The 21,809-nt window shown below is 42.5% G+C and overlaps 1 protein-coding gene across 3 annotated transcripts in view; it reads right to left on the minus strand.

The window, feature by feature from the left end:
* ACE2 (angiotensin converting enzyme 2) overlaps positions 1 to 21,809 on the minus strand; it is a 38,529-nt gene that overhangs the window by 8,825 nt on the left and 7,895 nt on the right. For 2 of the 3 annotated variants that reach the window (XM_043504197.1, XM_038372859.2), the window contains exons 5-15: positions 17,948 to 18,060; positions 16,732 to 16,840; positions 15,468 to 15,565; positions 13,284 to 13,453; positions 10,799 to 11,025; positions 9,881 to 10,025; positions 4,989 to 5,087; positions 4,064 to 4,186; positions 3,578 to 3,750; positions 3,436 to 3,495; positions 2,644 to 2,702 (exon numbers count right to left, since the gene is read on the minus strand). In XM_043504197.1, coding sequence (XP_043360132.1) covers positions 2,644 to 2,702; positions 3,436 to 3,495; positions 3,578 to 3,750; positions 4,064 to 4,186; positions 4,989 to 5,087; positions 9,881 to 10,025; positions 10,799 to 11,025; positions 13,284 to 13,453; positions 15,468 to 15,565; positions 16,732 to 16,840; positions 17,948 to 18,060 — 1,376 coding nt within the window. The remainder of the gene's footprint in view (positions 1 to 2,643; positions 2,703 to 3,435; positions 3,496 to 3,577; positions 3,751 to 4,063; positions 4,187 to 4,988; positions 5,088 to 9,880; positions 10,026 to 10,798; positions 11,026 to 13,283; positions 13,454 to 15,467; positions 15,566 to 16,731; positions 16,841 to 17,947; positions 18,061 to 21,809) is intronic. The other variant, XM_043504196.1, reaches the window with a different exon arrangement.

Raw genomic sequence — 21,809 nt, forward strand, 5'->3', positions numbered from 1 at the left:
GGCAACAAAAATGATTAGGGGTCTGGAGACATGATTTATGAGGAGAGGCTGAGGGAACTGGGATTATTTAGTCTGCAGAAGAGAAGAATGAGGGGGGATTTGATAGGTGCTTTCAACTACCTGAAAGGGGGTTCCAAAGAGGATGGATCTAGATTGTTCTCAGTGGTGGTAGTTGATAGAACAAGGAGCAACGGCCTCAAGTTGCAGTGGGGGAGGTTTAGGTTGGATATTAGGAAAAACTTTTTCACTAGGAGAGTGGTGAAACACTGGAAAGCATTACCTAGGGAGGTGGTGGAATCTCCTTCCTTAGAGGTTTTTAAGGTCAGGCTTGACAAAGCCCTGGCTGGGATGATTTAATTGGGGATTGGTCCTGCTTTGAGCAGGGGATTGGACTAGATGACCTCCTGAGGTCCCTTCCAACCCCGATATTCTATAATTCTATATGTGCTGTTCCAAGCATGCTGCTTCTTTAACATAAGCTGTAGTAAGCAGACAGTGAAGTTCTCAATTTACTTTTTTTGCAAAATCCACTGTGCCTCAATTAACTTTATAGCATTTCCATAACTGGAAGGGAATGTCTCAATCTTTCCTGGACTTTTACCAGCACCAGTCTGTCAGGCGTAATACAATATAGCTGTTGCCATATTTAGAAAGGATTCAGAAGTCAGGTTTGTCAGGAGAGATGGAGAGGTGAGCTTTCACACTGTACAACAGCTCAGGCTAAGGCTGTTCAGGCTTCTAGAACTATTGAGCCAGACCCTCGGCTAGTGTAAGTCAGTGTAGCTCCATTGACTTCAACAGAGCTACAGTAAATTACACTGGCTGCAGGACTGGACCATGTAGTACACAAGGGACATGGCTAGAGGCTTAACCCAGGCATTAGCATGGGGCCTGAAGCTGTGCTCAGTGACATAAAGCAGTGATGTCACTGGCTTTGATGGGCACAGGATTAGGCCCATAGTCACTCCCAGGCTCACATTACACTATCTCCATTGCACAGTCAATCCCTGACTTGACACAGGATGCCTGCTCTAACAGCTGTGACCATGAGATGGGTTAATACAGGCAGTTTGCTGTGTACTTAGCCCCACTTCTAAGCACCTGTAAGATACTGTGAAGTTGTTCCTTCGTTCAGAAAAAATGTACATTACTTCACATCTGAATCAGAGGGGCCCTTTCCCTCAGCGTTTTTGACTGCTGCAAATTAGCACTTCTTAGGCCAGATTCACTTGTACACTTGCTACCTATTTTGTGCTGCTCTGGTGATGCAAATCAGTGGTAAACCCAGCATAGCCAATCAGTTAAACTGGAATTTGGGCTGCTTTGCAATGTCTGGGCAGCACAAAGCAGCTGAAGTGTATTGTTGAATGTGTCCCATTATGAGCTGTGGCAAGTCCTATGTAGGAATCTTCCCAACATGCCTACACACTAGTTAACACGTGTTACCAAGATTCCTTGTCGAACTACAAGGTTTCAGAATTATTTACTTGTGTAGAAGGAGTGTCAGAGCAGAAATGTAGTTAGTGGACAATGTTTATCTAATGTGCTTGTTTTGCAGCTTGGGACCATATCTTACAGTTATTCAAATTAAGTACTGTAAATGAGATTGTTTTACAGCCACTCAATTGCATGATACAAGAACATGATGAAAAAAGCCAGGCATAAAATGGTGTTAAGTTAACCATTAACTATAATGGCTAATAAATATGTTGTAATATGGAGCCTTTTAGTGGTGTTGCTATCACCACTGAATGACATCTAACTCAACTCAGGGGGACAGGAAGCAAAAGAAGTTTACTAGGGCTTGCATAAAAGAAAGTGACAGAACTGAAAGAGTGTGGGTTTGTGTGAGAAAAAATAATACGTTTGTGTAACCTTCCTAGACCAATAGGTTCCTACACTTAGGTGTGAATTTCAAATTTGAGTGTTTGGATACATAAGCAAAAAGCACCTGCCTGATGAGCCAATTTTACCTGGAAAAATGCTCATGCTTTGACAGCAATGATAATGGGGGAGGGATAGCTCAGTGGTTTGAGCATTGGCCTGCTAAACCTAGGGTTGTGAGCTCAATCCTTCAGGGAGCCATTTAGGGATCTGGGGCAAAAATTGGGGATTGGTCCTGCTTTGAGCAGGGGGTTGGACTAGATGACCTCCTGAGGTCCCTTCTAACCCTGATATTCTATAAACCTTTCACAGGAAGGAAGGGTCTGTGTACTGTGCTATTGAGAGTAACATGAAGAAGGAAATCTAGAATAAGGAGCAAATCCACAACCAAATGCCCAGCCTTGCAGATCAGCTGAGTTAGCAGAGAGCCAATCCTCCAGCATGATGTTGAGGGAAGTACCATCTTTTGCCTACTAGCTACTGCACTCCAGAAACATAATAGTAAGGACATTTGGGCATCTGGGCTGGAGCATGGGCAGGAGGAGGGTGTGAGGAGGTTTGTAGGATTTATCAGTGCCTGGAAAGATGACATCAAATATGCAAACAAATTGCTAGAAAGAGCAGTCATATTGTTTGTAACAGAGAGCATCCAATACCTCCTGTATAGAATTCAGCTAGATATTTCCATGTTGATCTGTGATTTGTTAAACTAAACATGACATAGTAACAGAATGAATATACTAATCTGGATTTACTCACTGCATTGTTCCCAAGTGCTGATTTCAGACTGATCCTTACTTTGATTGCATTGAGAGAATCTGATTTAAAAAGAAAAAAGCATTGTATCACAACTGCAAAGTCTTTTCCATAAAGCTGCTGTATAACAAGTGAGATGATGATGTGATTTTGTTTTTCTGATAGTTTTTACCCTCCCCAGGCTAATGAAGGTATCAGATACAACACTGTTCTCAGCCTCTAGGATATGCTGCATTCTCCCATACTGACTGTGGCTACAGGTGTGTGTCTCAAATGTGCTTCCGCATTTGATGTAGTGGTGCTGGGCTGAATAAAGCATTTTACTATTACTCCCACTTCTTGGGCACCCTCTTTGTTGTGGCCAGTAATGGAGAGCCAGGGAGAGATGACATTAACATTCCAAACTGGCTTGCCCACCCTGAGCCTGATTGCCGTTCCAGCTCTGATGACAGAGAGTCTAGGTGAGTTCTCACCAGCCCGGCAGATGTGAAGCATGCTCAGGAGTCTCAAGCAAGGGTTATAATTGAAGAGCTGAAACTGATCAGTACCTACAAACCCAAACCACTATTCTCCCTTCATTCTGATCATCCGTCCTGAGTTTTTAGCACTGCCAGTGTAAAAAGGCTTTTTAAAGTGCCCTATGTCAATAATTTATTATCAGGGTCAAGTGCTCAGTTTCTGGGAATTAGATGAAGCTCTGACAGGAGGTTGATGGCCACCATGGTCCCTGAGTATCCTGACTCTCCAGCATTGGGGGTGATGAAGTCAATGGACTATTGCATGAGCAACTCTTACTGCTGGGTTCCAGGGCCATAGACATTGCCTGTTGCCTCTCCCAACTGGCAGATTCAACAACTGCGGAAAGAGAAAGGGGGTATGGGTTGAGGAGAAGCTGTATTGTCAAGCATTCTGAATTGCATATAAAACCATTACATACATGGAGTCCAGAATGGGTTCCAGCCAACAGATCTGCCACTATTGTTCTTTATCAGCCACTGATGTAAAGGTTCAAAGTAGTGGAGCAAGGGTGTTGCATTCATCTTCTTTTCTCCTGTTATACTTTCTAGTGCCTGGGTCCAGGGCTGTGATCTCCCTAAGACAAGCATGTCCCTGGGTATCAAAGGATCAATAATTATTGCTAGGTTCCATCTGTGCACAGATTATATGTACGCACTCATATGAATGCAAATAAATTCCCTTCTCATTGATAGGAGACTAAAGCCCTATGGGTCAGATCCTCAGCTGGTATAAGTCTGCATAACTCCACTGGAATCAGCTGAAGAAACAGACTTTAATGTAGAGCCAAGTTTATCCCTGGTGTAATCCCATTGGCTTCAGTAATTTAAGTGGCTTTACAGCCAGGATGAATTTGGCCCAGTTATATGCAATCTCCTTTAATATAACAAATTGTGTGTTTTGTTACCGCAGTTTGTGACCAGCTGTCGTGGAATTAGTAATGTCACATGTGTAAAGAGGGCCTGTATGGTTAGCAGCCTTGCAAAGTGCCTCCTGAAACTGGAATTGATAAATGGTCCTTGTGTAATATCTAAAAGAAAAGAGAAAAAAGAACAAAAGCCATACTTTGTGTTACCCAGCTCACACTGGAGCAGCAAATAGCCTTGCCCTTTGGAATGGGCTGCAATTTAGATTAATGCTCCTGCTGGTGACCCTGGGCACTTTGAAGAGAAAGACAAAACGCTAATGGTGGGCTGGGCCAAACATCCTGATAATGTTCAAATGTCAAAATCATAAGAGCTAAGATGTGCTCTCCGTTACAATGGGCCCTAGCTGGAGTAAGTGAAGTTACAGAGACTCTGATTCTCCACTCTAGCTGAGCACAGCTGGGATCAATTGGATGGAGGAGCCCCAGGGAGCCAGCTGCAGCTCTCTGAGTCAGGGCTGTACAGGGACATCCCTAATGTATGTCACTGGCACTAGCTACTGATCCTTCAGGGGCCTGCTCCCCTGGTTTTAGGCACCTGAATCCAGTGAAGGACTTCCAGCGTTCTCCCTCCTTCCCCTTATGGTGAGGATCAGAGAGACAGCTGGCATAGGAAACAACAACACAGCCATCTCCACCAACATTACACCAGCAGGAAGTTCCTCTGCACAGCAAGAAATTGCTAATGGGCATCTCCAGTCACATTGCACTATGTGAGAATCCAGCCCTAATAAGTCTGCGGGTCTGATCCAAAGCCCATTGAAGTCACTGGAAAGATTCCCATTGACTTCCGGAGGCCTTAGGCCAGGCCTAATCAAAAGAAGAATTTGGCCTTAACACTCTAAATGAAGTATTTGAGCAAGCCGCTGCTTGTCATCTAGGAGTTAAATGATGATGATAAGGGTACCTTATGAAAGAGTAATCATTGGCCACATGGAACAGAGCAGCTGGGTCACAGTATGTTTCATCGTGAGGCAGTGGTTCAACCACACCCACTATTTCTCGCCTGTGGGTAGGAGAAGAAAAAGTTAGAGGCATTCCCATTACTAGTTCTTGAGAAAAAAATAGACTGACCTTTCCACATGGCCGCTGCTGTTTGTAGCAGTCATCGCTGTTGACATCTCCCTTACCTTCCAAACACAGACATAACACAGCTACATAAACTAGGCTCCTAAACTGCGCTTGGTCTGTGCATGGAACTACTGTGCATGGAATTATTGGACCTAAACATTTAACCCTGACTGGAAACTCAAATGTAAAAAGTGAGTGAAAATGTCACAATAATCTAGAACTTTTTGCCGGTTTGAAAATTAACCATGGGAAACAGGTTTTTTTATGATAAATGTTATGAATAAATGCAAGAAAACCAGGCAGCGCAACTAGACTAGTCCAGACAAAAAAAGGCGACTGATATCATTCAAGGACTGTTGAAATGATGCTTTGTAAAAACAGAAGAGGTGTCGTCTGAAATTAATGAACTTAAATTGGTGTGGTGGATATTAGGACTAATTGATGGACAAAATAAAGAGGGAATGAACTATGCCACTCACTTGTCCCCTTTAGGGGTTTCTTAAAAAAAGACTTTGAAAAAAATTCATCTCCTTTTCCACCTTGTATCCCAGTTGGTCTCATCTGCTCATCTTCCCTAACCCCATGATAGAAGGAGCTGACCAGTCTGAAAGACTTTCTTCCTGAGAGGAAGGCCACTAGACCTTGCTCTTGTTCAAAGAACTTTGTTTTTCACTTGTGAGTCCTGGAAATCATATCATGACATCCAGGCCTCAGCCCATCAGTGGGGATACCTAATTGCCAGCACTGAAAAGGCATATAAGATCCTGTTCTGTTCCATTCCTCTTATGTTGCTTTCCCCATCTCCCCCTTCCTCCTATCCTATCTCAATTTTTCATCAAATCCTGAAATCAACTGCATTGCATCAGCACAGTGGGATGAGATGACCACAATTCTGTTCTGTTTAAGGAGAAAAGACCCAACCAGATTATGCCCCATGGTCCAAACAACAGGTGCCTTGATTGGCCTGCCAGCCAAAGCATCCATTCGTGACTCAGTGTTCCAAAGACATCAACAAAAGCCATATTTCCCTCACCCTTTCTGTCCCATCTGTCCTCCACCTTGTGTCTGTGTGTTTGTTAGAAACAGGAGGCATTTTACCCAACAGGACTGAAAGTGAAATTAACCCTTTCCTTTTCATCAAAGTAAGTTTGTTCTGCGAATAGAAGACACTGATATTTTGCCTCCAAATGGAGAGAAACTTTAAAGGTTTAAGTTAATTTTACATAGCACTCTTTTTCATTTTCAATATAAGTTTTTGTTTTAATTTATTGTTCTTCCCTCTGTTTCAACTTTAGAATGAATGCTTTTGGGTGTTTGCTAAGGAACTGAGTAAAACCAAGGCCTCGGTAGAAGAAAACTTCAAACCTAAGTATCTATGTTTTAATGTTGGACTGTGAAAGAGCTTATAACATTTTTTTATCTTTGAGATCAATACCACAGAACTCACAGTGATGTCAGTGGTGGCACTGCTTCAAAATGAATAGCAGGATATAGCCCTTTGACATAAAAGATTAAAAACCAAAGGATTTATGTTAAGATGGGGTAGGAAAGGTAAAATCATTGTTGTAAAATATTCCACAATCAATTGGCTTCACACTCCACTCGTCATTTGTCTGATGCATAGCCCATTGAACCAAAGACACCATGATGAGGTGTCAACCCCATGCAAGGCCTGAATAGAGAGAAGGGCCAATTAACCTTATGACAGGCTGCAGCTGGGTGAGAGTCAGCATTGAAAAGGTCTAATTGATGATGAAGCTCAGCTGGGCAAGGGGCATGCTAAACTGCTATAAAACCAGGAAAGAGCAAGTAAAGGGGGGGGAGGGTTAGGTGAAGGCTGTCCTGTCACGTCACGTCACTGTCACCTTTTGGGCTTAGAGAGGGAAAGGAGGAAACTGGGGATGAATTGAAGCCCTGGGATCCAGGCCCTGAGGAAAGGGCATATCCAGAGAAGGGTGGAAAAGGAGCATGATAGGGATGAAGTAGAGGAAGCATCCCAGGGAAACAGCAGCAAAGTTTTGGACAGTGCAGAATTTGGCTGCTGGTTGTAGGGTCCTTGGGCTGGAACCTGGCATAGTGGGCAGGCCTGGGTTCCCCTACCAGCCACTGGGGAAGTGGCACAGAATGGGCAGTGGAGCAGAAGACAGCCTAGGATAGTCATCCAATGGGACTTGGATCTCCCAGAAGAGGAGAATTATAATAACCTGACCAGAGAGCCAAGCCATGAAAAAGGAATACCCTGAGTGATAAAGAGGGAGTAATCTGATGAGGGAGAGAGAAAGAGAAAGAGAGACTCCCTGGGATGTGAAACTGAAGGAGGTGGTGTCAGAGTGGTCATGAGCTAATCTCCAGATGGGCCACAAGGAGGCACCACAGCAGTGAGCAGCAAACCCTATGATGAATGTGGGCATAATAGTCATCCCTGAGACAAGTGGAGTGAGAAACTATGCATGTCGGTCACCTCTGAGATGAGGGGAGTGTGAGGGACAGTGCATAACAGTCACCACTGATACAAGGGAAAAGTGAGGTGTCACAGCAGTTGTAGAAGAAGTAAAGGGACTATGGAGCTGCTGCATATGGAGGCCTTTCTTGGAGAAGGACAGTATACCCTCCTGAAATGGACGCAGAGTTTTTGTTCCTGTTTAAGGGGGAATGAAAAGCAATCCATGGGGCTCCAATCACTGCTTCTGCAGAACTAGCAGAGACAGGGGGAGGCCCAGTTATAACTGCAGAGGTATTTAATGAAGCTGGCAGAAAAGCGGAAATCTTTATTTAAGATCCTATGGGAAAAAGTGAGCCAGGGCTGAAGAGGCTGGGAACAGAAAAAATGCTCTGAGGCCAGAGGCATGGTCAAGAGCGTGTATTATACCTGCAGGCAGTGAGGACAGTTGAAGAGGGAATGTCCCTGCATGTATCAGGACAAGGAGTCTTGCCTGGAAAGGAGGGATGCAGAAAAGCCCCAAAGAGTCCCATTTGCTGAAGAAGTAGGAAAAGGAGGGACCTGTTTTATCTGTGGGAAATGGGGACACGTGCAGAGGCACTGTCTTCACACAGAGAATCTAGCAGGAAAAGAGCAAACGATTGAGAAAGGATGGAAGGATGAGCCAGAGGCCCATACAAAGTGCACAAAGGTAGTCAAGAAGGCCTAGAGAGTAAGGATAGATTGGTGGGAAGAAAGAGTCTGCCAAAGACAAAGTGAAAGGATACAAGGACAAATATGGAGAGTAACCGGAATGCAGGGGAACTCAGACTCCGGGAGAAAGAGAGCTGGGGTAGTCTGCAGAGCCAGGGCAAAAGCTACAAGAGCGGCTGGCAGCTGCAGAGTAAGCATTGCAAGTGGCTTTGCAAGACTGAGAATTCCAGAGGGAAAAGTTTCAGGACACCATGGAGGAGAAGGGTAGATTGCTCCTTACGGTGGGCAATCTGGAGCAGAAGCAAGGTAACTAGCTCCAACACCTCCGAGGGGAAAGGCATCCATACCCCCCAGGGTTACAGACTGGAGTGGGAGGGTATATGATGGGTATCTGCCCCACACAAGGCCTGAGTAGAGAGAAAGGACCAATTAACCCTGTGACAGGCTGCACCTGGGAGAGAGTCAGGGCTGATTAATGAAGCCCAACTGGGCAAGGGGCAGGCTAAGCTGCTATAAAGTATACAGTAAAGTAAATAAAAAGTAGAGAGTAAGAGGGGGGCTGCAGTCACTTTCTGGGCTTAGAAAAGGAAAGGAGGAACCTGGGGGAGAATAGAAGCCCTGAGATCTGGGCCCTGAGGAAAGGGCACATACCCAAAGGAGGCTGGAAAAGGAGACTGACAGAAGCAAAGTGGGAAGCAGCCCAGGGAAAGAGCAGCAAGATTTTGGACAGTGCCAACCTTGGCCACTGGTTGTAGGATTCCTGCCTGGAACTGAGACTAGAGGGCAAGCCCGGGTTCCCTCCTAGCCACTGGGGAAGTGGCACAGACAGGGCAGTGGAGTAGAAGATGGCCTAGGACAGCCATCCAATGGAACTTTGATACCCCAGAAGAGGAGGATTATAGTGACCTGGCCGAAGGGCCAAGCCAGGAAGAGGGAGAACTTGTAGTGGTGAAAAGGGAGTAACCTGACTGCAGAGGGAGAGTGCGAGTGATACCATGGGGAGAGAAACCAAAGGAGAGGGCATCAGACTGGTCATGAGATAATCCGCAAAAGGAGGTGCCACAGCGGTGAGTTGTGAACCCTGTGACAGACACCCATTACATTGAATGGGCTTGGGAGCAGGTCCCAGAAAGTGCATTAGTGATATTGAGCAACATCCCATGAGGTAAGTAAATACCATTACTATCTGCATTTTACACCTGGGGTAAGTGTGAAACCCTGAGAAGTTAAAAGGTCTGTGACAGAGATGGGATTAGAAAGCAGGTCTCTTGCCTGCTGTGCCTTTGGAGTGGAGAAATATAGCTCCTTTTTTTTCCTCACGAATAGCTGATTTCCCAAACTGTACCATGGAGACAGACCTATTTCAGCATACCTAAATCTCTGAAACTGCAGACATTTAGTCCATACAGGTGTACAGACTAAGAACATCATCTACCAGTGGATAGCATTTCAGTACCACTGCGACCGATCTGTTTACTTTGCTAACTAATTTGGCATTCCCCTCCACTTCCCTCTGGTATTCCTGAAAATGAAAACTGAATGATCCCTTAAACCCTCTTCCCCAAAAGTTCTTCTTCTTGTTTCCCCACACTTACTTCATCTCCCACCACTTCTTCATCCATTCATCTTTTGGAATGTCACCTCTAAATACCATCCATCGCCACTTCTCTAGCATGTAAGTAAAAGGCATTGTTCCAACAATAGTGAGGGCTTGTTTGAGTAGGAAGTTGATATCCGTTTCTGAAAAAAGAGCACAATGTAACTGTTAAGGTGATGATGAATACATGGCCAGGCTACTAATGTTGCTTCCTTCACCATACATAGCTAAAGAATACATCTGCTTAGAAAATTTTAGTGAAACACAAACAAACAAAACCCCAAAGAAACCCAGAAAGATATTGTTATGCAAATTTGTACATTTTTTTTCTCTTTTTGCTCCAATTCTACTTTCTAAACATTCATAATCCCTGTGGCTTTTGTTGCAACATTATTTTGTTGTATTTATTTAGTTGAGATGGGCCTGGGCTCAAGAGTTTGGATCCAAATCCTAATCTGAATTTCCCCAAATTTTGGAGGATTTTGGATTGAGGGATTTGATTTAGGCTCATCTTCATCATGTAATAATCAACTGGACAAGCCAGACAAATCCAGCTGTGAAGAAGAAGTTGGACAAAGCAGCCCTTTACATTTTGATATAGATTTGCATAGCTTTATGCAAACAAAGTACAAGGATCACCACTAATCTTACTGTGCTGTAAAGATTTCCTCAATAATTATTCAATTCTGAAGTTAGTGAAGAACTACCAGTTTATTTCTAAATTCTTGCAGTAGCATCAAATGAATGGTGCATTACAAATAAGCGCTTCCCGGTTCATGAAGTCATTTTGGAAATGAACATACTGTGATATGTAACTGAGCTGTAATTATCAAAAGCATCTAAGTCACTCACTCGTCTTACAGACTTACTCATACTCTGCTACAAAATATGGCATGAATACATTTTTATTAGTTACCGTTGTCTTCCTGAAAAGTAGATTCTAGAAGGCCAAGTGATTTCAAATGCTTTGGAGTAGCTGCAGACAGTGACATGATTTCTCCTACTGCTTCATGAAATCCTTCGTTAGCACCACTTCTCAGCAGATAAGAGAGGTTGGAATATGCCATATCATACTCTATATGCCCCATCTCATGGTGTGCTGTCAAGAAGTCATCCATACTCACTTCAGTGCACATCTTGATCCTGCATTCCAATGCAAAGCATTTAAAATTAAATAAAGACACTGGCAGAGCTATACCATTTGCTTGGTACTGGATGCTGTAGTTGTGGCTGCAAAACACCTTAAATAACTCACTTACTAACCCCCTGGTGTATTTCATGTTCATCGTTTTCTAAAACATTCACCTTTTGGTCTGTTCTATGTTTGATCCCTGCCTAAAGGTGATTTTGGGGGAAAGTTTTTAGTAAAATTCTTTTGGCTATTATTGAATTCTGCAGAGGTAAAATGAATATTGCCGTGCATTTTGTATGCAGCCATTTTTTACTCCTCTGAAAGCTGGCACATTAACAGTGCTTATTAAGGAGAATCTCTGCCAAGTTTACATAATTGGTTGAATAATTAATACAGTAAGAAATTAACAAATATTGGCTACTGCATATAGAACTCTTTTTAGCCTGAGTGTTTATAAATGTACAGATGCACGTTGAACATATTCATTTTTGTCAATATGCATTATTAACACTTCTGCTGCTACATGGAGATTTAAGGCTTTATTGCACCCTTATGACTAGCTGGACTGTACAAACTGCATACAGCCCAGAGTAAGGTGTGGCGCAGCACTAGGGGAGCTCCAGGAGGGTTTGTGCCTTAGAGGAAAGGTAGCTTATCTCTGAAGGTAAAGGACATGGCCAAGTCACAGAAAGTTGGTTTTGGAACCAAAATCTTTACACCCAGGTTTCCTTTCTATCCTAAGCCTCTGTATAATCCACTTGAACGCAGCACCTTCCAAGCAAATTAATTACCCTTTCTGTATCTCTATTTCCTGCTGCGGATGGTACTTTGTACCCACCTACGGCAGCAGTTTGCTATCTCTTGATCTCAGAACAATTTATAGGGATGGATAAGCACCATTTGCCACAATTTACAGTTGGGGTAGCTAAGACACGATTTGCCCGGGGGCCATTATGATATGTGAATAAGATATAGGGCTTAGCAGGCAAGAGACCTGCTTTCTAATCGCCTCTCTGCCACAGACTCTGTCATTTAACTCCGGTGTTTGTCACCCCATGTGTGAAATGGAGATGATGTTGATTTCTGCTCACCTCATGTGGGTGTTGAGGCCTCACTATGTAATGTTTATGAAGTGGCATTTAAGGACAAAGTACATATAGCACATAGTGATGTCCATGTGCTAAATTCTGAAAGCATGTGATGAGCTGAATATATCATGAATCTTGGACCACCTCCCCTGGACTCTGCTCACTAATCCATCTCACCGAAAGCTACTCCTGACATTTCACACCTTCATACAACTGCTATTTCATAAAATCCCACCAGACAAATTGTTCTTTCCCCTCAAATGTGGCTTCTCTTCACTGCCACCAAATTACATTGGTAGATGGTCCAGGACTGGAAATTTTCACCCCTAGATCAATGACTGATATCTGGTGACCCACCATTGAGCCAATTCTCTCCTTGCAGGCTATTGGTAACTACCATTGATTTCAAGGGACGATAGAACCTGCTCCAATGGGTCTCATTATATATAAATACACATTCTCGCTGAATATGAAGCAGATACATGGGGGACAAATTTTCACTGATTTGCATTCCAAATGGTCCCCGTGAAGTTAATAGGCTAAGCACTGTCCTTTTTTGATAATTGTGTTAAAGTCCCACAACACAGTTGTTCTATCACTAACTTATATGAATATAAACACACTCCTCTGTTTAATAAAGAGAGTAGCCCATTGATTTTACAGAAAAATGTTACAAAATCCAGTTTAGATTCCCCTAACCACCCTAAATCTGCCCCCGCCAAAAATATTAGAGAAGTAAGGAAAAGATAAAATTAAAATAGTAGTTTTCCCAGGTGCACTTGACTAGATGTCAAAGAATCATAGAATTGTAAGGCTTGAAGGGACCTCAGGAGTTCATCCGGTCTAGCCTCCTGTGCTGAGGCAGGACCAAGTATACCTAGATCATCCCTGACAAGTGTTTGTCTAATCTCGTCTTAGAAACCTCCAGTGACCGGGATTCCACAATCTCCCTTGGTAACCTATGCTAGTACTTAACCACACTTACAGCTAGAAAGTTTTTTCATCTTATCTAACCTAAATCTCTCTTACTACAAACTAAGCCAGTTACTACTTGTCCTCCCCTCATTGGACATGGAGAACTAGAGATCACTGCCCTTTTAATAGCAACCTTTTACATCTTTGAAGAGAAATGTGAAGATTCTATGAGTACCCATAGGAAAGAGTTATAATCGTTACAGTACCTATAATCCTTTTTTCCCATATCCCAAGCTGTCGGATGGCAAACAACCTTTCTGCCATCGTTAGGCTCTGTAATCATAGAGTTGTTCCAGAAGCCTTCAGTCATTTCATAGAGGCCAACAGAGATGAAAAAATCCTCAGCAGCCTTAAATATTTTTGTTGCATCCCAATTCTAAAACAAACAATGACAATTCATTGATAATATTAGCCAATCATTATATAGCTAGATATTTCTCACAGTCCAGTAGAACAGATTCTAGTCTGAAAAGTGCCTCTGAAAAACAGCATCACAGTACCCATACTTATTGTATCTCAATGACTTCAAACCAAAGTCTTACAGTTTGCAAATAAGTTGGTAGCTTACTGCCAGCCCTGAAAACTCATTACCGGAGCTGAGTCAAGCTGGCTCATGGATCACCATCAATAATCAGGTTTCCGCAGTCAAAGCTAGCCTATTGATAATGCATGAACCAGAACAGAAAAGCATTAACAGGAGTGAAAAGTGGTAAAATCTTAGTTCTGTCAGTAATGTACACAAATATAGGGTCCTATTCTCCCCTCTCAGTGGTGTAAGTCTGGAGTAACTTGTTGAAGGCAGTGCAGTGGCAGTGTTGTAAAACCAGTGTGAAAGGGAAATTGGATCTGTAAACTCAGAATACAAACAGGCAGCAGAGCTGAGTAAAAATGGGTTCAATTTTAGTCATTTATCTGATCGTAACTGTACTTGAAAGTTAGTTTAAAAACCTTCATTTGAATTTCATTCTGCAATTTTACTTATTCTAAATATGGGGAGCTCTTTATTGGCCTATGAGTATTGCAGCCATAAAGTCAGAGGCTTTAAAATTAGGGAAGTAGGATAGTCCAGTGAGGGTGTTAGCCTGAGACACAGATGCTCTGGATTCAATTGCCTTCTCCGCTATAGACATCCTGGGTAGGATTGGGCAAGTCACTTAGGGCTTGTCTACATGGGGGCGGAGGTGTGTGTGGAAAGCTCACAGGAGCTGGCGTGCACTAGCTCTTCCCCACTAATTTCCAGTGTGGATACTCTTACTGCGTACTAAGAGTGCCTTTGTGCACATTAACTTAACGCACTTTGCAAGTGTACTAAACTAAGCCACCTGAGGGCACTCTTAGGCCATGTCTACACAACAAAGTTAAGTCGACATATTTATGTAAGTGGACATCAAGCCTCCAAATTAAGCAAATCAATCTTGCATGTTCACACCACATTCGTGTCGGTGGAGTGCGTCCTCACTAGCAATGTGCCGTAAGAGTGTCCACCTGGGGAGTTAGTGAAGAGTTGTAAATTCACAACTTCACAAGCTTCCTGCACACTAGGCTTCACTGTGTAGATAAGCCCCTAGTCTCCCTGTGCCTAAATTCCCCACTTGTAAAATGGGGATAACAGAACTTCCCTACCTTACCAGGAGTGTCGTGAGAATAAATCCATTAAAGATTGGGTTAAGGTACTCTGGCAATGGGATCATATTAGTGGAGCTTCCTATCCAAGAAGTGGGTATATTTAGGTTAAATAGTTAAATGTTAAATACTAAGCTCTCCTGATTGTAGATTTGCCTGAATTTCATTCATTTTACAAAAACAAACATTTGACTAAACATCACAGAACATTATTATTGTTACGCCTCGAGGCCCCAACCAGGTTCAGGGCCTTATTGTGCTAGGTACTGTATAACACATAAAAGACAGTCACTGTCCTTATACTTTACAATCTAAAGATGCAAGACTGGCAGAGTTGGGAAAAAGGATACAACATACAAGCAGATTGATCAGGGCAATTGTCTTGTTAGTGCAATGATTTCTTGGGTGAGATTTTATTTACTGGGATTTTTATACACAAAACATGGAACAGATGCAGAAGAGGGAAAGGGAGTTGGAACTAAGACTAGACAGTGGAAGAGAGAGAGACAGGGAAGGGAATAGTGAGGGAGAGGGGAACAGATGGGAAGTGAATGGATAAACACAGGGGAAGACTAAAGGAAACAATAAAAGAGAGTGTAGAAAATAATTCTGTGCCTGAAGCATGACTATACCTAAGACCAGCCCTGGTTTCCAGGGAGATGGCTGAAGTATTCTATTTAATATACTACCTAAAAACTTCATTTAAAGAACCATGAGAATAGCAGCAAAACCATATTTGCAGCTTGACATCTCATTAGAAGTCTTACCTTTTTAACCATTTCAGAAGTTACATCAATGTTTGGTTTGTCCGGATAGGGGACTGTCAAGGCATACAAATTAGTCCAAAATCTACCCCACATGTCACCTTCAACAGAGAAGGGAAAGATACAAATTAATTAAATAGTATACTATCTGCCATGCTCAAAGTCATCACCAGATTGTTGCGTTTGTATCATAATAGGTGTAAGGATTTTCACACATGTAAGCTAGGGCCTGATGCAAAGCCCATTGGAGTTAATGGGAGTCCTTACATTAATGTTAATGGGCTTTGCATCAGGCACATTATTATTTATTATTATTCTGTTAGCTCCTAGGAACCCCAGTCATGGATCAAGGCCTCATTGTGCTAGATGCTGTACAAAGACAGAACACAATGGTCTCTGTTCCAAGAGCTTAAAATCTAAGTATGAGACAACAGATGGATAGACATAGACAGGATATATTTAATATAATGATAACACAAGTAGAATATTTTAGAAAATATATATATATATAAAGTTTTATTTGCCATACAAAAATTATTTCAACCTCAAAGGTGCTAATTTCTTCCATGAAAAACAAACATCATCATTCCCTGAGATAAACTACCTCTTACCATACAGCTTCAGGACCATTTCAAATTGAAACAACTGAGCATCCACTGCATTTCTATGTGTAATACTACAATTGATTATTTTCATTAACTGATATTCAAATATGGCAAAAGTGGCACAGTTAAAATAAGAATGTCACAGTTAAGGTCAAGATTTTCAAAAAATGTGCCTAAAATCTTCTTCCTAAATAAGAATTTAGTAGTTTAGTTTTAGATACCCATTTCTGAGAATCTTGACCTAATTTCCTTTAATAATGATAAATTGGCTCCATTATATCATGCCATTTTGGGGAGGCAATATGGTCTAATGGAAAGGGAACTGGATTGGAAGATAGGGGATCTGGGTTCTATTCCTACCTCTGCCTCTCACCAGCTGTATGAGCTTTTGAAAATTGCTTCAACTCTCTATGCGTCTGTTTCCCCTCCCACCCTTTCTCTGTCTTGTCTATCTAGATAGTAACCTCTGCAGGGCAAGGACTGTCTCTTTCACTGTGTGTTTGCACAGCACCTACTGGAATGGGACCCTAAATTATATCAAGAATCTGGATTCACATGCAGTTTAATGTCTTAATATTTATATCTTAAATGGCACTGTCCTGCTCCCACAGCAGTAAGTGTCTACGAAATCAAGTTTGTATAATACAGATGCTTTTTCATACCGAGTAAATGAGCAGGAAGACATCCTGTTGAACTGATGTGGTCTGAGCCATAGACATTCTCCAGCCTGTACCTCACATAAGCATGTAGCTCCCGATATAAAGGTTTTATCTAAAAAAATGAGGATAGATCACAGAGCCATTAATTTGTCTAAGCCACCATCTAGAAATGCAGAGCCTCTAAGATTCAACCAACTGGATATTGCTTATTGTCTTATCATGCACCTGTCCAATGTTCTAGGTGTATGTACACAATGTCATGTGGATCCATTCTGAAATTTGCAATCCAGTTGTTGTTGTTTGTCATCTTGTCCTACAATATTGATATCAGGCAATTCAAGAATGAATTTTGTGACTTTTACAGGGTCCTTGTAAAGACCATCCTGACCTCATTGTGGTACTGGGGTGTTCCCAGAGGAAATGGCTGGCTAACAGGACCCTGGCAACCATATTCCCACCATTAAGTTGCATACGAGAGCTTGGAGACAAAATGCTACTGCAATCCAGCTTCCCCTCAGTAAGGTCCTAATAGCACTGCACAGGTGCAAGGGAGGGAGGCATGTCTATCCCTAAGCCATGGAATAGCTATGGAGCCACTCAATGGATGTCACTACAGTCCCCTGGCAGAATGCTCTCCTGTGAGGGTTCACATAGCCCCCACACAGGAGAAGGATGAAAGAAGCTACATAGCATGTAGTCACATCCATCATTCTCCTACCTCCTGCTCACTGCTGTACCTTTTGAAGTAAAAAATTCAAACCGGTTCCATGACAAAGGGTACCTTCTATGGTTGTGACGGAGGAAGCTAAATTTTTCCCTAAAAGACTAGATAAATATATAGGCTTTGTAACAAATTCAGGTCCTGCTGGAGCAAGGGGAGAAGGGAATTCCAGAAAAGAGTCCAGGTTCATATGAAACCTGCAGGTTCCATTTGGGCTTGCCCCAGGTTTGCTTTGAAGTCTTAAGTTCGTGAGAATGTGAAACTCCAGATGAAGCTGAAAGGACTGTGAGAGCAATAAATGGTATGAACAAAACCAACTGATTATGGTTTGTGGAGCCTACATTACCCAAGGCCAGTGGGCTAGGCAGAGTTGTACTATTTCCCCATGGTAGAGCTGTCACAAAACTTTCACAAATTACAAACCAATGTAGAAATGACAAAATGAAACTACAGAACAGTGGTTAAGAAAACTCCCACAACTTGACACTGAATCACTACCTGCTCAAATGTCGTTTCCACATCTTCAATCAGCTGATTACGGCTGTAGGCATATTCTGGGGAATTATCTACTTCATAATTTCCTCTCCAGTAATCTCCATAGTCAGAATACTCTGCAAAACAAAGGCATGCTCTTACTGCGACCAGAGTCCAGCCTGAAATTTAAACAATCTCTCCCTATAAGGGAAGAGATGAAGTTACTAGTATTGGAACTGAAGGCATGAGTGTGTCCTCTGAGACGGTGGGAGGGAGGAAGCTACCCCATGGAAAAGCTCTGTTCCACTGCAGTTTAGATAGCCCAAGTCTCCAGGGACAGCAGAAACAGAAATTGCAGCAACTGTTTGAAGGTCTGTCTGTGATTCATACTCATCAGAGAGGCAGAATAAAGAGATGGATTAGGCTAGAGTTCTTCATTAGATTAGGGGTCAAGGGAGAACAAAGACTTGGGTTCAGTTTCAGTGACAATGAAATCTCATAAATCAGTCTCATAAAACATATGCAGGGCAGGCTGCCTCCAAACTAGACGTAGGAAAAAAGCCCTTTCTAGTTTTGAATCTACCTCAAGAGTACAACTACAGGGGCAAGCTCAGATCCTGGGATTTAAATTCAACATCCCCTCCATGAAATTTGATTGGGGAGGGGATGCTTCATGTTTAAAACCCACTGTCTGGGCCCTCTCTAATACTGGGGGAGCTAGTAGCAAGGCCTCTAGTTAAAGTTGCCTTGACACTTTCCATTACAACCCTCCCTTTTCAACTGCTTGTAACTTTGACAAACATTTACCATTTGGACTTAAATTTTCCATGTTTGGGCACTGCCTCTAGTTAGATTTTTTTGAGGAAGGATAAAATACAGGAAAGTAGACAGATAGAGGTATGGTTGCGTGGGGAGAGAGATGAGTGGAATTGGAAAAGTTTCAGAAAAAGGCAACAACAATTATTAGGAGTATGGAACAGCTTCCGTATGAGGAGAGATTAATAAAACTGGGACTTTTCAGCTTGGAAAAGAGACGACTAAGGGAGAATATGATAGAGGTGTATAAAATCATGACTGGTGTGGTGAAAGTAAATAAGGAAGTGTTTATTTACTTCTTCTCATAACACAAGAACTAGGGGCACCAAATGAAATTAATAGGCAGCAGGTTTAAAAAAACCAAAAGGAAGTATTTCTTCACACAATGCACAGTCATCCTATGGAATTCTTTGACAGAGGATGTTGTGAAGGCCAAGACTATAACAGGGTTCAAAAAAGAACTCGAAAGTTCATGGAGGATAGGTTCAACAATGGCTATTAACTAGGATGGGCAGGGATGGTGTCCCTAACCTCTGTTTGCCAGAAGCTGGGAATGGGCGATGGAGAATGAATCACTTGATGATTACCTGTTCATTCCCTCTGGGGCACCTGGCATTGGCCACTGTCAGAAGACATCATACAGGGCTAGATGGACCTTTGATCTGACCTAGTATGGCCATTCTTATGTTCTTATGATGTTGCTACGCCTTGCTAGGTATTATTTATATGCTATGGTATGATCTATCATAGAAGCTCTCAGGATAAAAACAACTCATCCAAGCTGCTGTTTCTTGAGAGGATGATCCTCTCTGATTGGTGGGAAGAAGATCTCTAAAAAGCATCACACTGCATAATCTTTTGTGCCTTAAATTAAAAATTCCTTCAACTGCTCAGATAATAGCTGCATCTGCACCTCACCTAGGCGAATTATTGGCTTCACTTTAGGTAGTGAAAGATACTGTGGTGTTATGGGAGTGAGATAAAATGCCAACAAAGACAGACCTCTTCATTATGGTGTAAGACTGGGGAAATGTATCTGGTCGGATCACTGGCCGGATTCTCCACTGCCTTGTACAGTTAGTCACATAGGAACATGGGTTGTCAGACAGCACAGGACCTCCTGGGTCATCGAATCCAGTCCCTGCTACTGCAGGCGACCCCATCATATAATCCCATTCATAAAATGATCCAGATCCATCTTAAAATCTAGTTAAGTTGTTTGCCCCTACTACTCCTTTTGGGAGGCTGTAACAGAACCTCATTCCTCCGATGGTTAGAAACCTTTTTCTAATTTCCCACCTAAATTTATTCATGGTCAGTTTATACCTAATTGTTCTTGTGCCAACATTGTCCTTTAACTTAAACAGCTTTTCAACCCTCCCAGGTGTTTACTGCCCTGATGTATTTTTAGACAGAAATCCTATCCTCCCCTCAGCCTTTGTTTTTCTAGGCTAAACAAACCAAGCTTTTTTAGTCTCCCCTAGGACAGGCCCAACAAAGAAAATAACAGAATGCCACTAGCCGTCACCTTCAGCCCCCAACTAAAACCTCTCCAACGCATCATCAAGGATCTACAACCTATTCTGAAGGACGACCCATCACTCTCACAGAGCTTGGAAGACAGGCCAGTCCTTGCTTATAGACAGCCCCCCAATCTGAAGCAAATACTCACCAGCAACCACACACCACACAACAGAACCACTAACCCAGGAACCTATCCTTGCAACAAAGCCCATTGCTAACTCTGTCCACATATCTATTCAGGGGACACCATCATAGGGCCTAATCACATCAGCCACACTATCACAGGCTCGTTCACCTGCGCATCTACCAATGTGATATATGCCATCATGTGCCAGCAATGCCCCTCTGCCATGTACATTGGCCAAACTGGACAGTCTCTACGTAAAAGAATAAATGGACACAAATCTGACGTCAAGAATTATAACATTCAAAAACAAGTCGGAGAACACTTCAATCTCTCCGGTCACTCGATTACAGAACTGAGAGTGGCTATCCTTCAACAAAAAAAATTCAAGAACAGACTCCAACGAAAGACTGCTGAATTGGAATTAATTTGCAAACTGGATACAATTAACTTAGGCTTGAATAGAGACTGGGAATGGATGAGTCATTACACAAAGTAAAACTATTTCCCCATGTTATTTCTCCCCCCCACCCCACCCCCCACTGTTCCTCAGATGTTCTTGTTAACTGCTGGAAATAACCTACCTTGCTTGTCACCATGAAAGGTTTTCCTCCTCCCCCACTTCCCCCGCTGCTGGTGATGGCTCATCTTAAGTGATCACTCTCCTTAGAGTGTGTATGATAAAACCCATTGTTTCATGTTCTCTGTGTGTGTATATAAATCTCCCCTCTGTATTTTCCACCAAATGCATCCGATGAAGTGAGCTGTAGCTCACGAAAGCTTATGCTCAAATAAATTTGTTAGTCTCTAAGGTGTCACAAGTACTCCTTTTCTTTTTGTGAATACAGACTAACACGGCTGCTACTCTGAAACCTCATGAGATAGGCTCTCAGCCCCAAGGCAGATCCAGAAGGAACTTCACTAGTAACTGTCCTTCAGCCTGGTAGCTCTCCTTTCAGTATAATTTGTTGTCTCCCCTTTAGCCAGTTCCTAGTTATTTCATCAAAAATACCAGATTAGTCTGACATGATCTACCTTTGGTAAACCCATGTTTCATTTTATCCCTTTTTCTGTTTACCTCCATTATCTAGTCTCCCTGATTTGAGAGCATTAAGCTTTGGTTTTTGCTACCACTTCAGAGGTGGTAATTTCCATTTTTGTACACTCATTCCCATTAGCCATCCTCCCACTGTTCTACTTTATCTTCCTTATGGAAAACTGAGCTGAGAGTTGTTGGGCCACACCTAGATTAGCCTTAGCCTCTACCTCATCCTCAAAGCATAGTGGCCTCACTTCTCTTCTTGTTCCTTTATTTTTACAGTTAAAGCACTTTTTACTAATTGTTTTAATTTCCTTGGCATGATCTAACTCAGTTTGGCTTTTTGGCAGTTCTCTCTTTATCTTTACACTTTCTGACCTCCA

This window comes from Dermochelys coriacea, chromosome 1 (genome assembly GCF_009764565.3).
Source record: "Dermochelys coriacea isolate rDerCor1 chromosome 1, rDerCor1.pri.v4, whole genome shotgun sequence".
Lineage (NCBI taxonomy): Eukaryota > Metazoa > Chordata > Testudines > Dermochelyidae > Dermochelys > Dermochelys coriacea.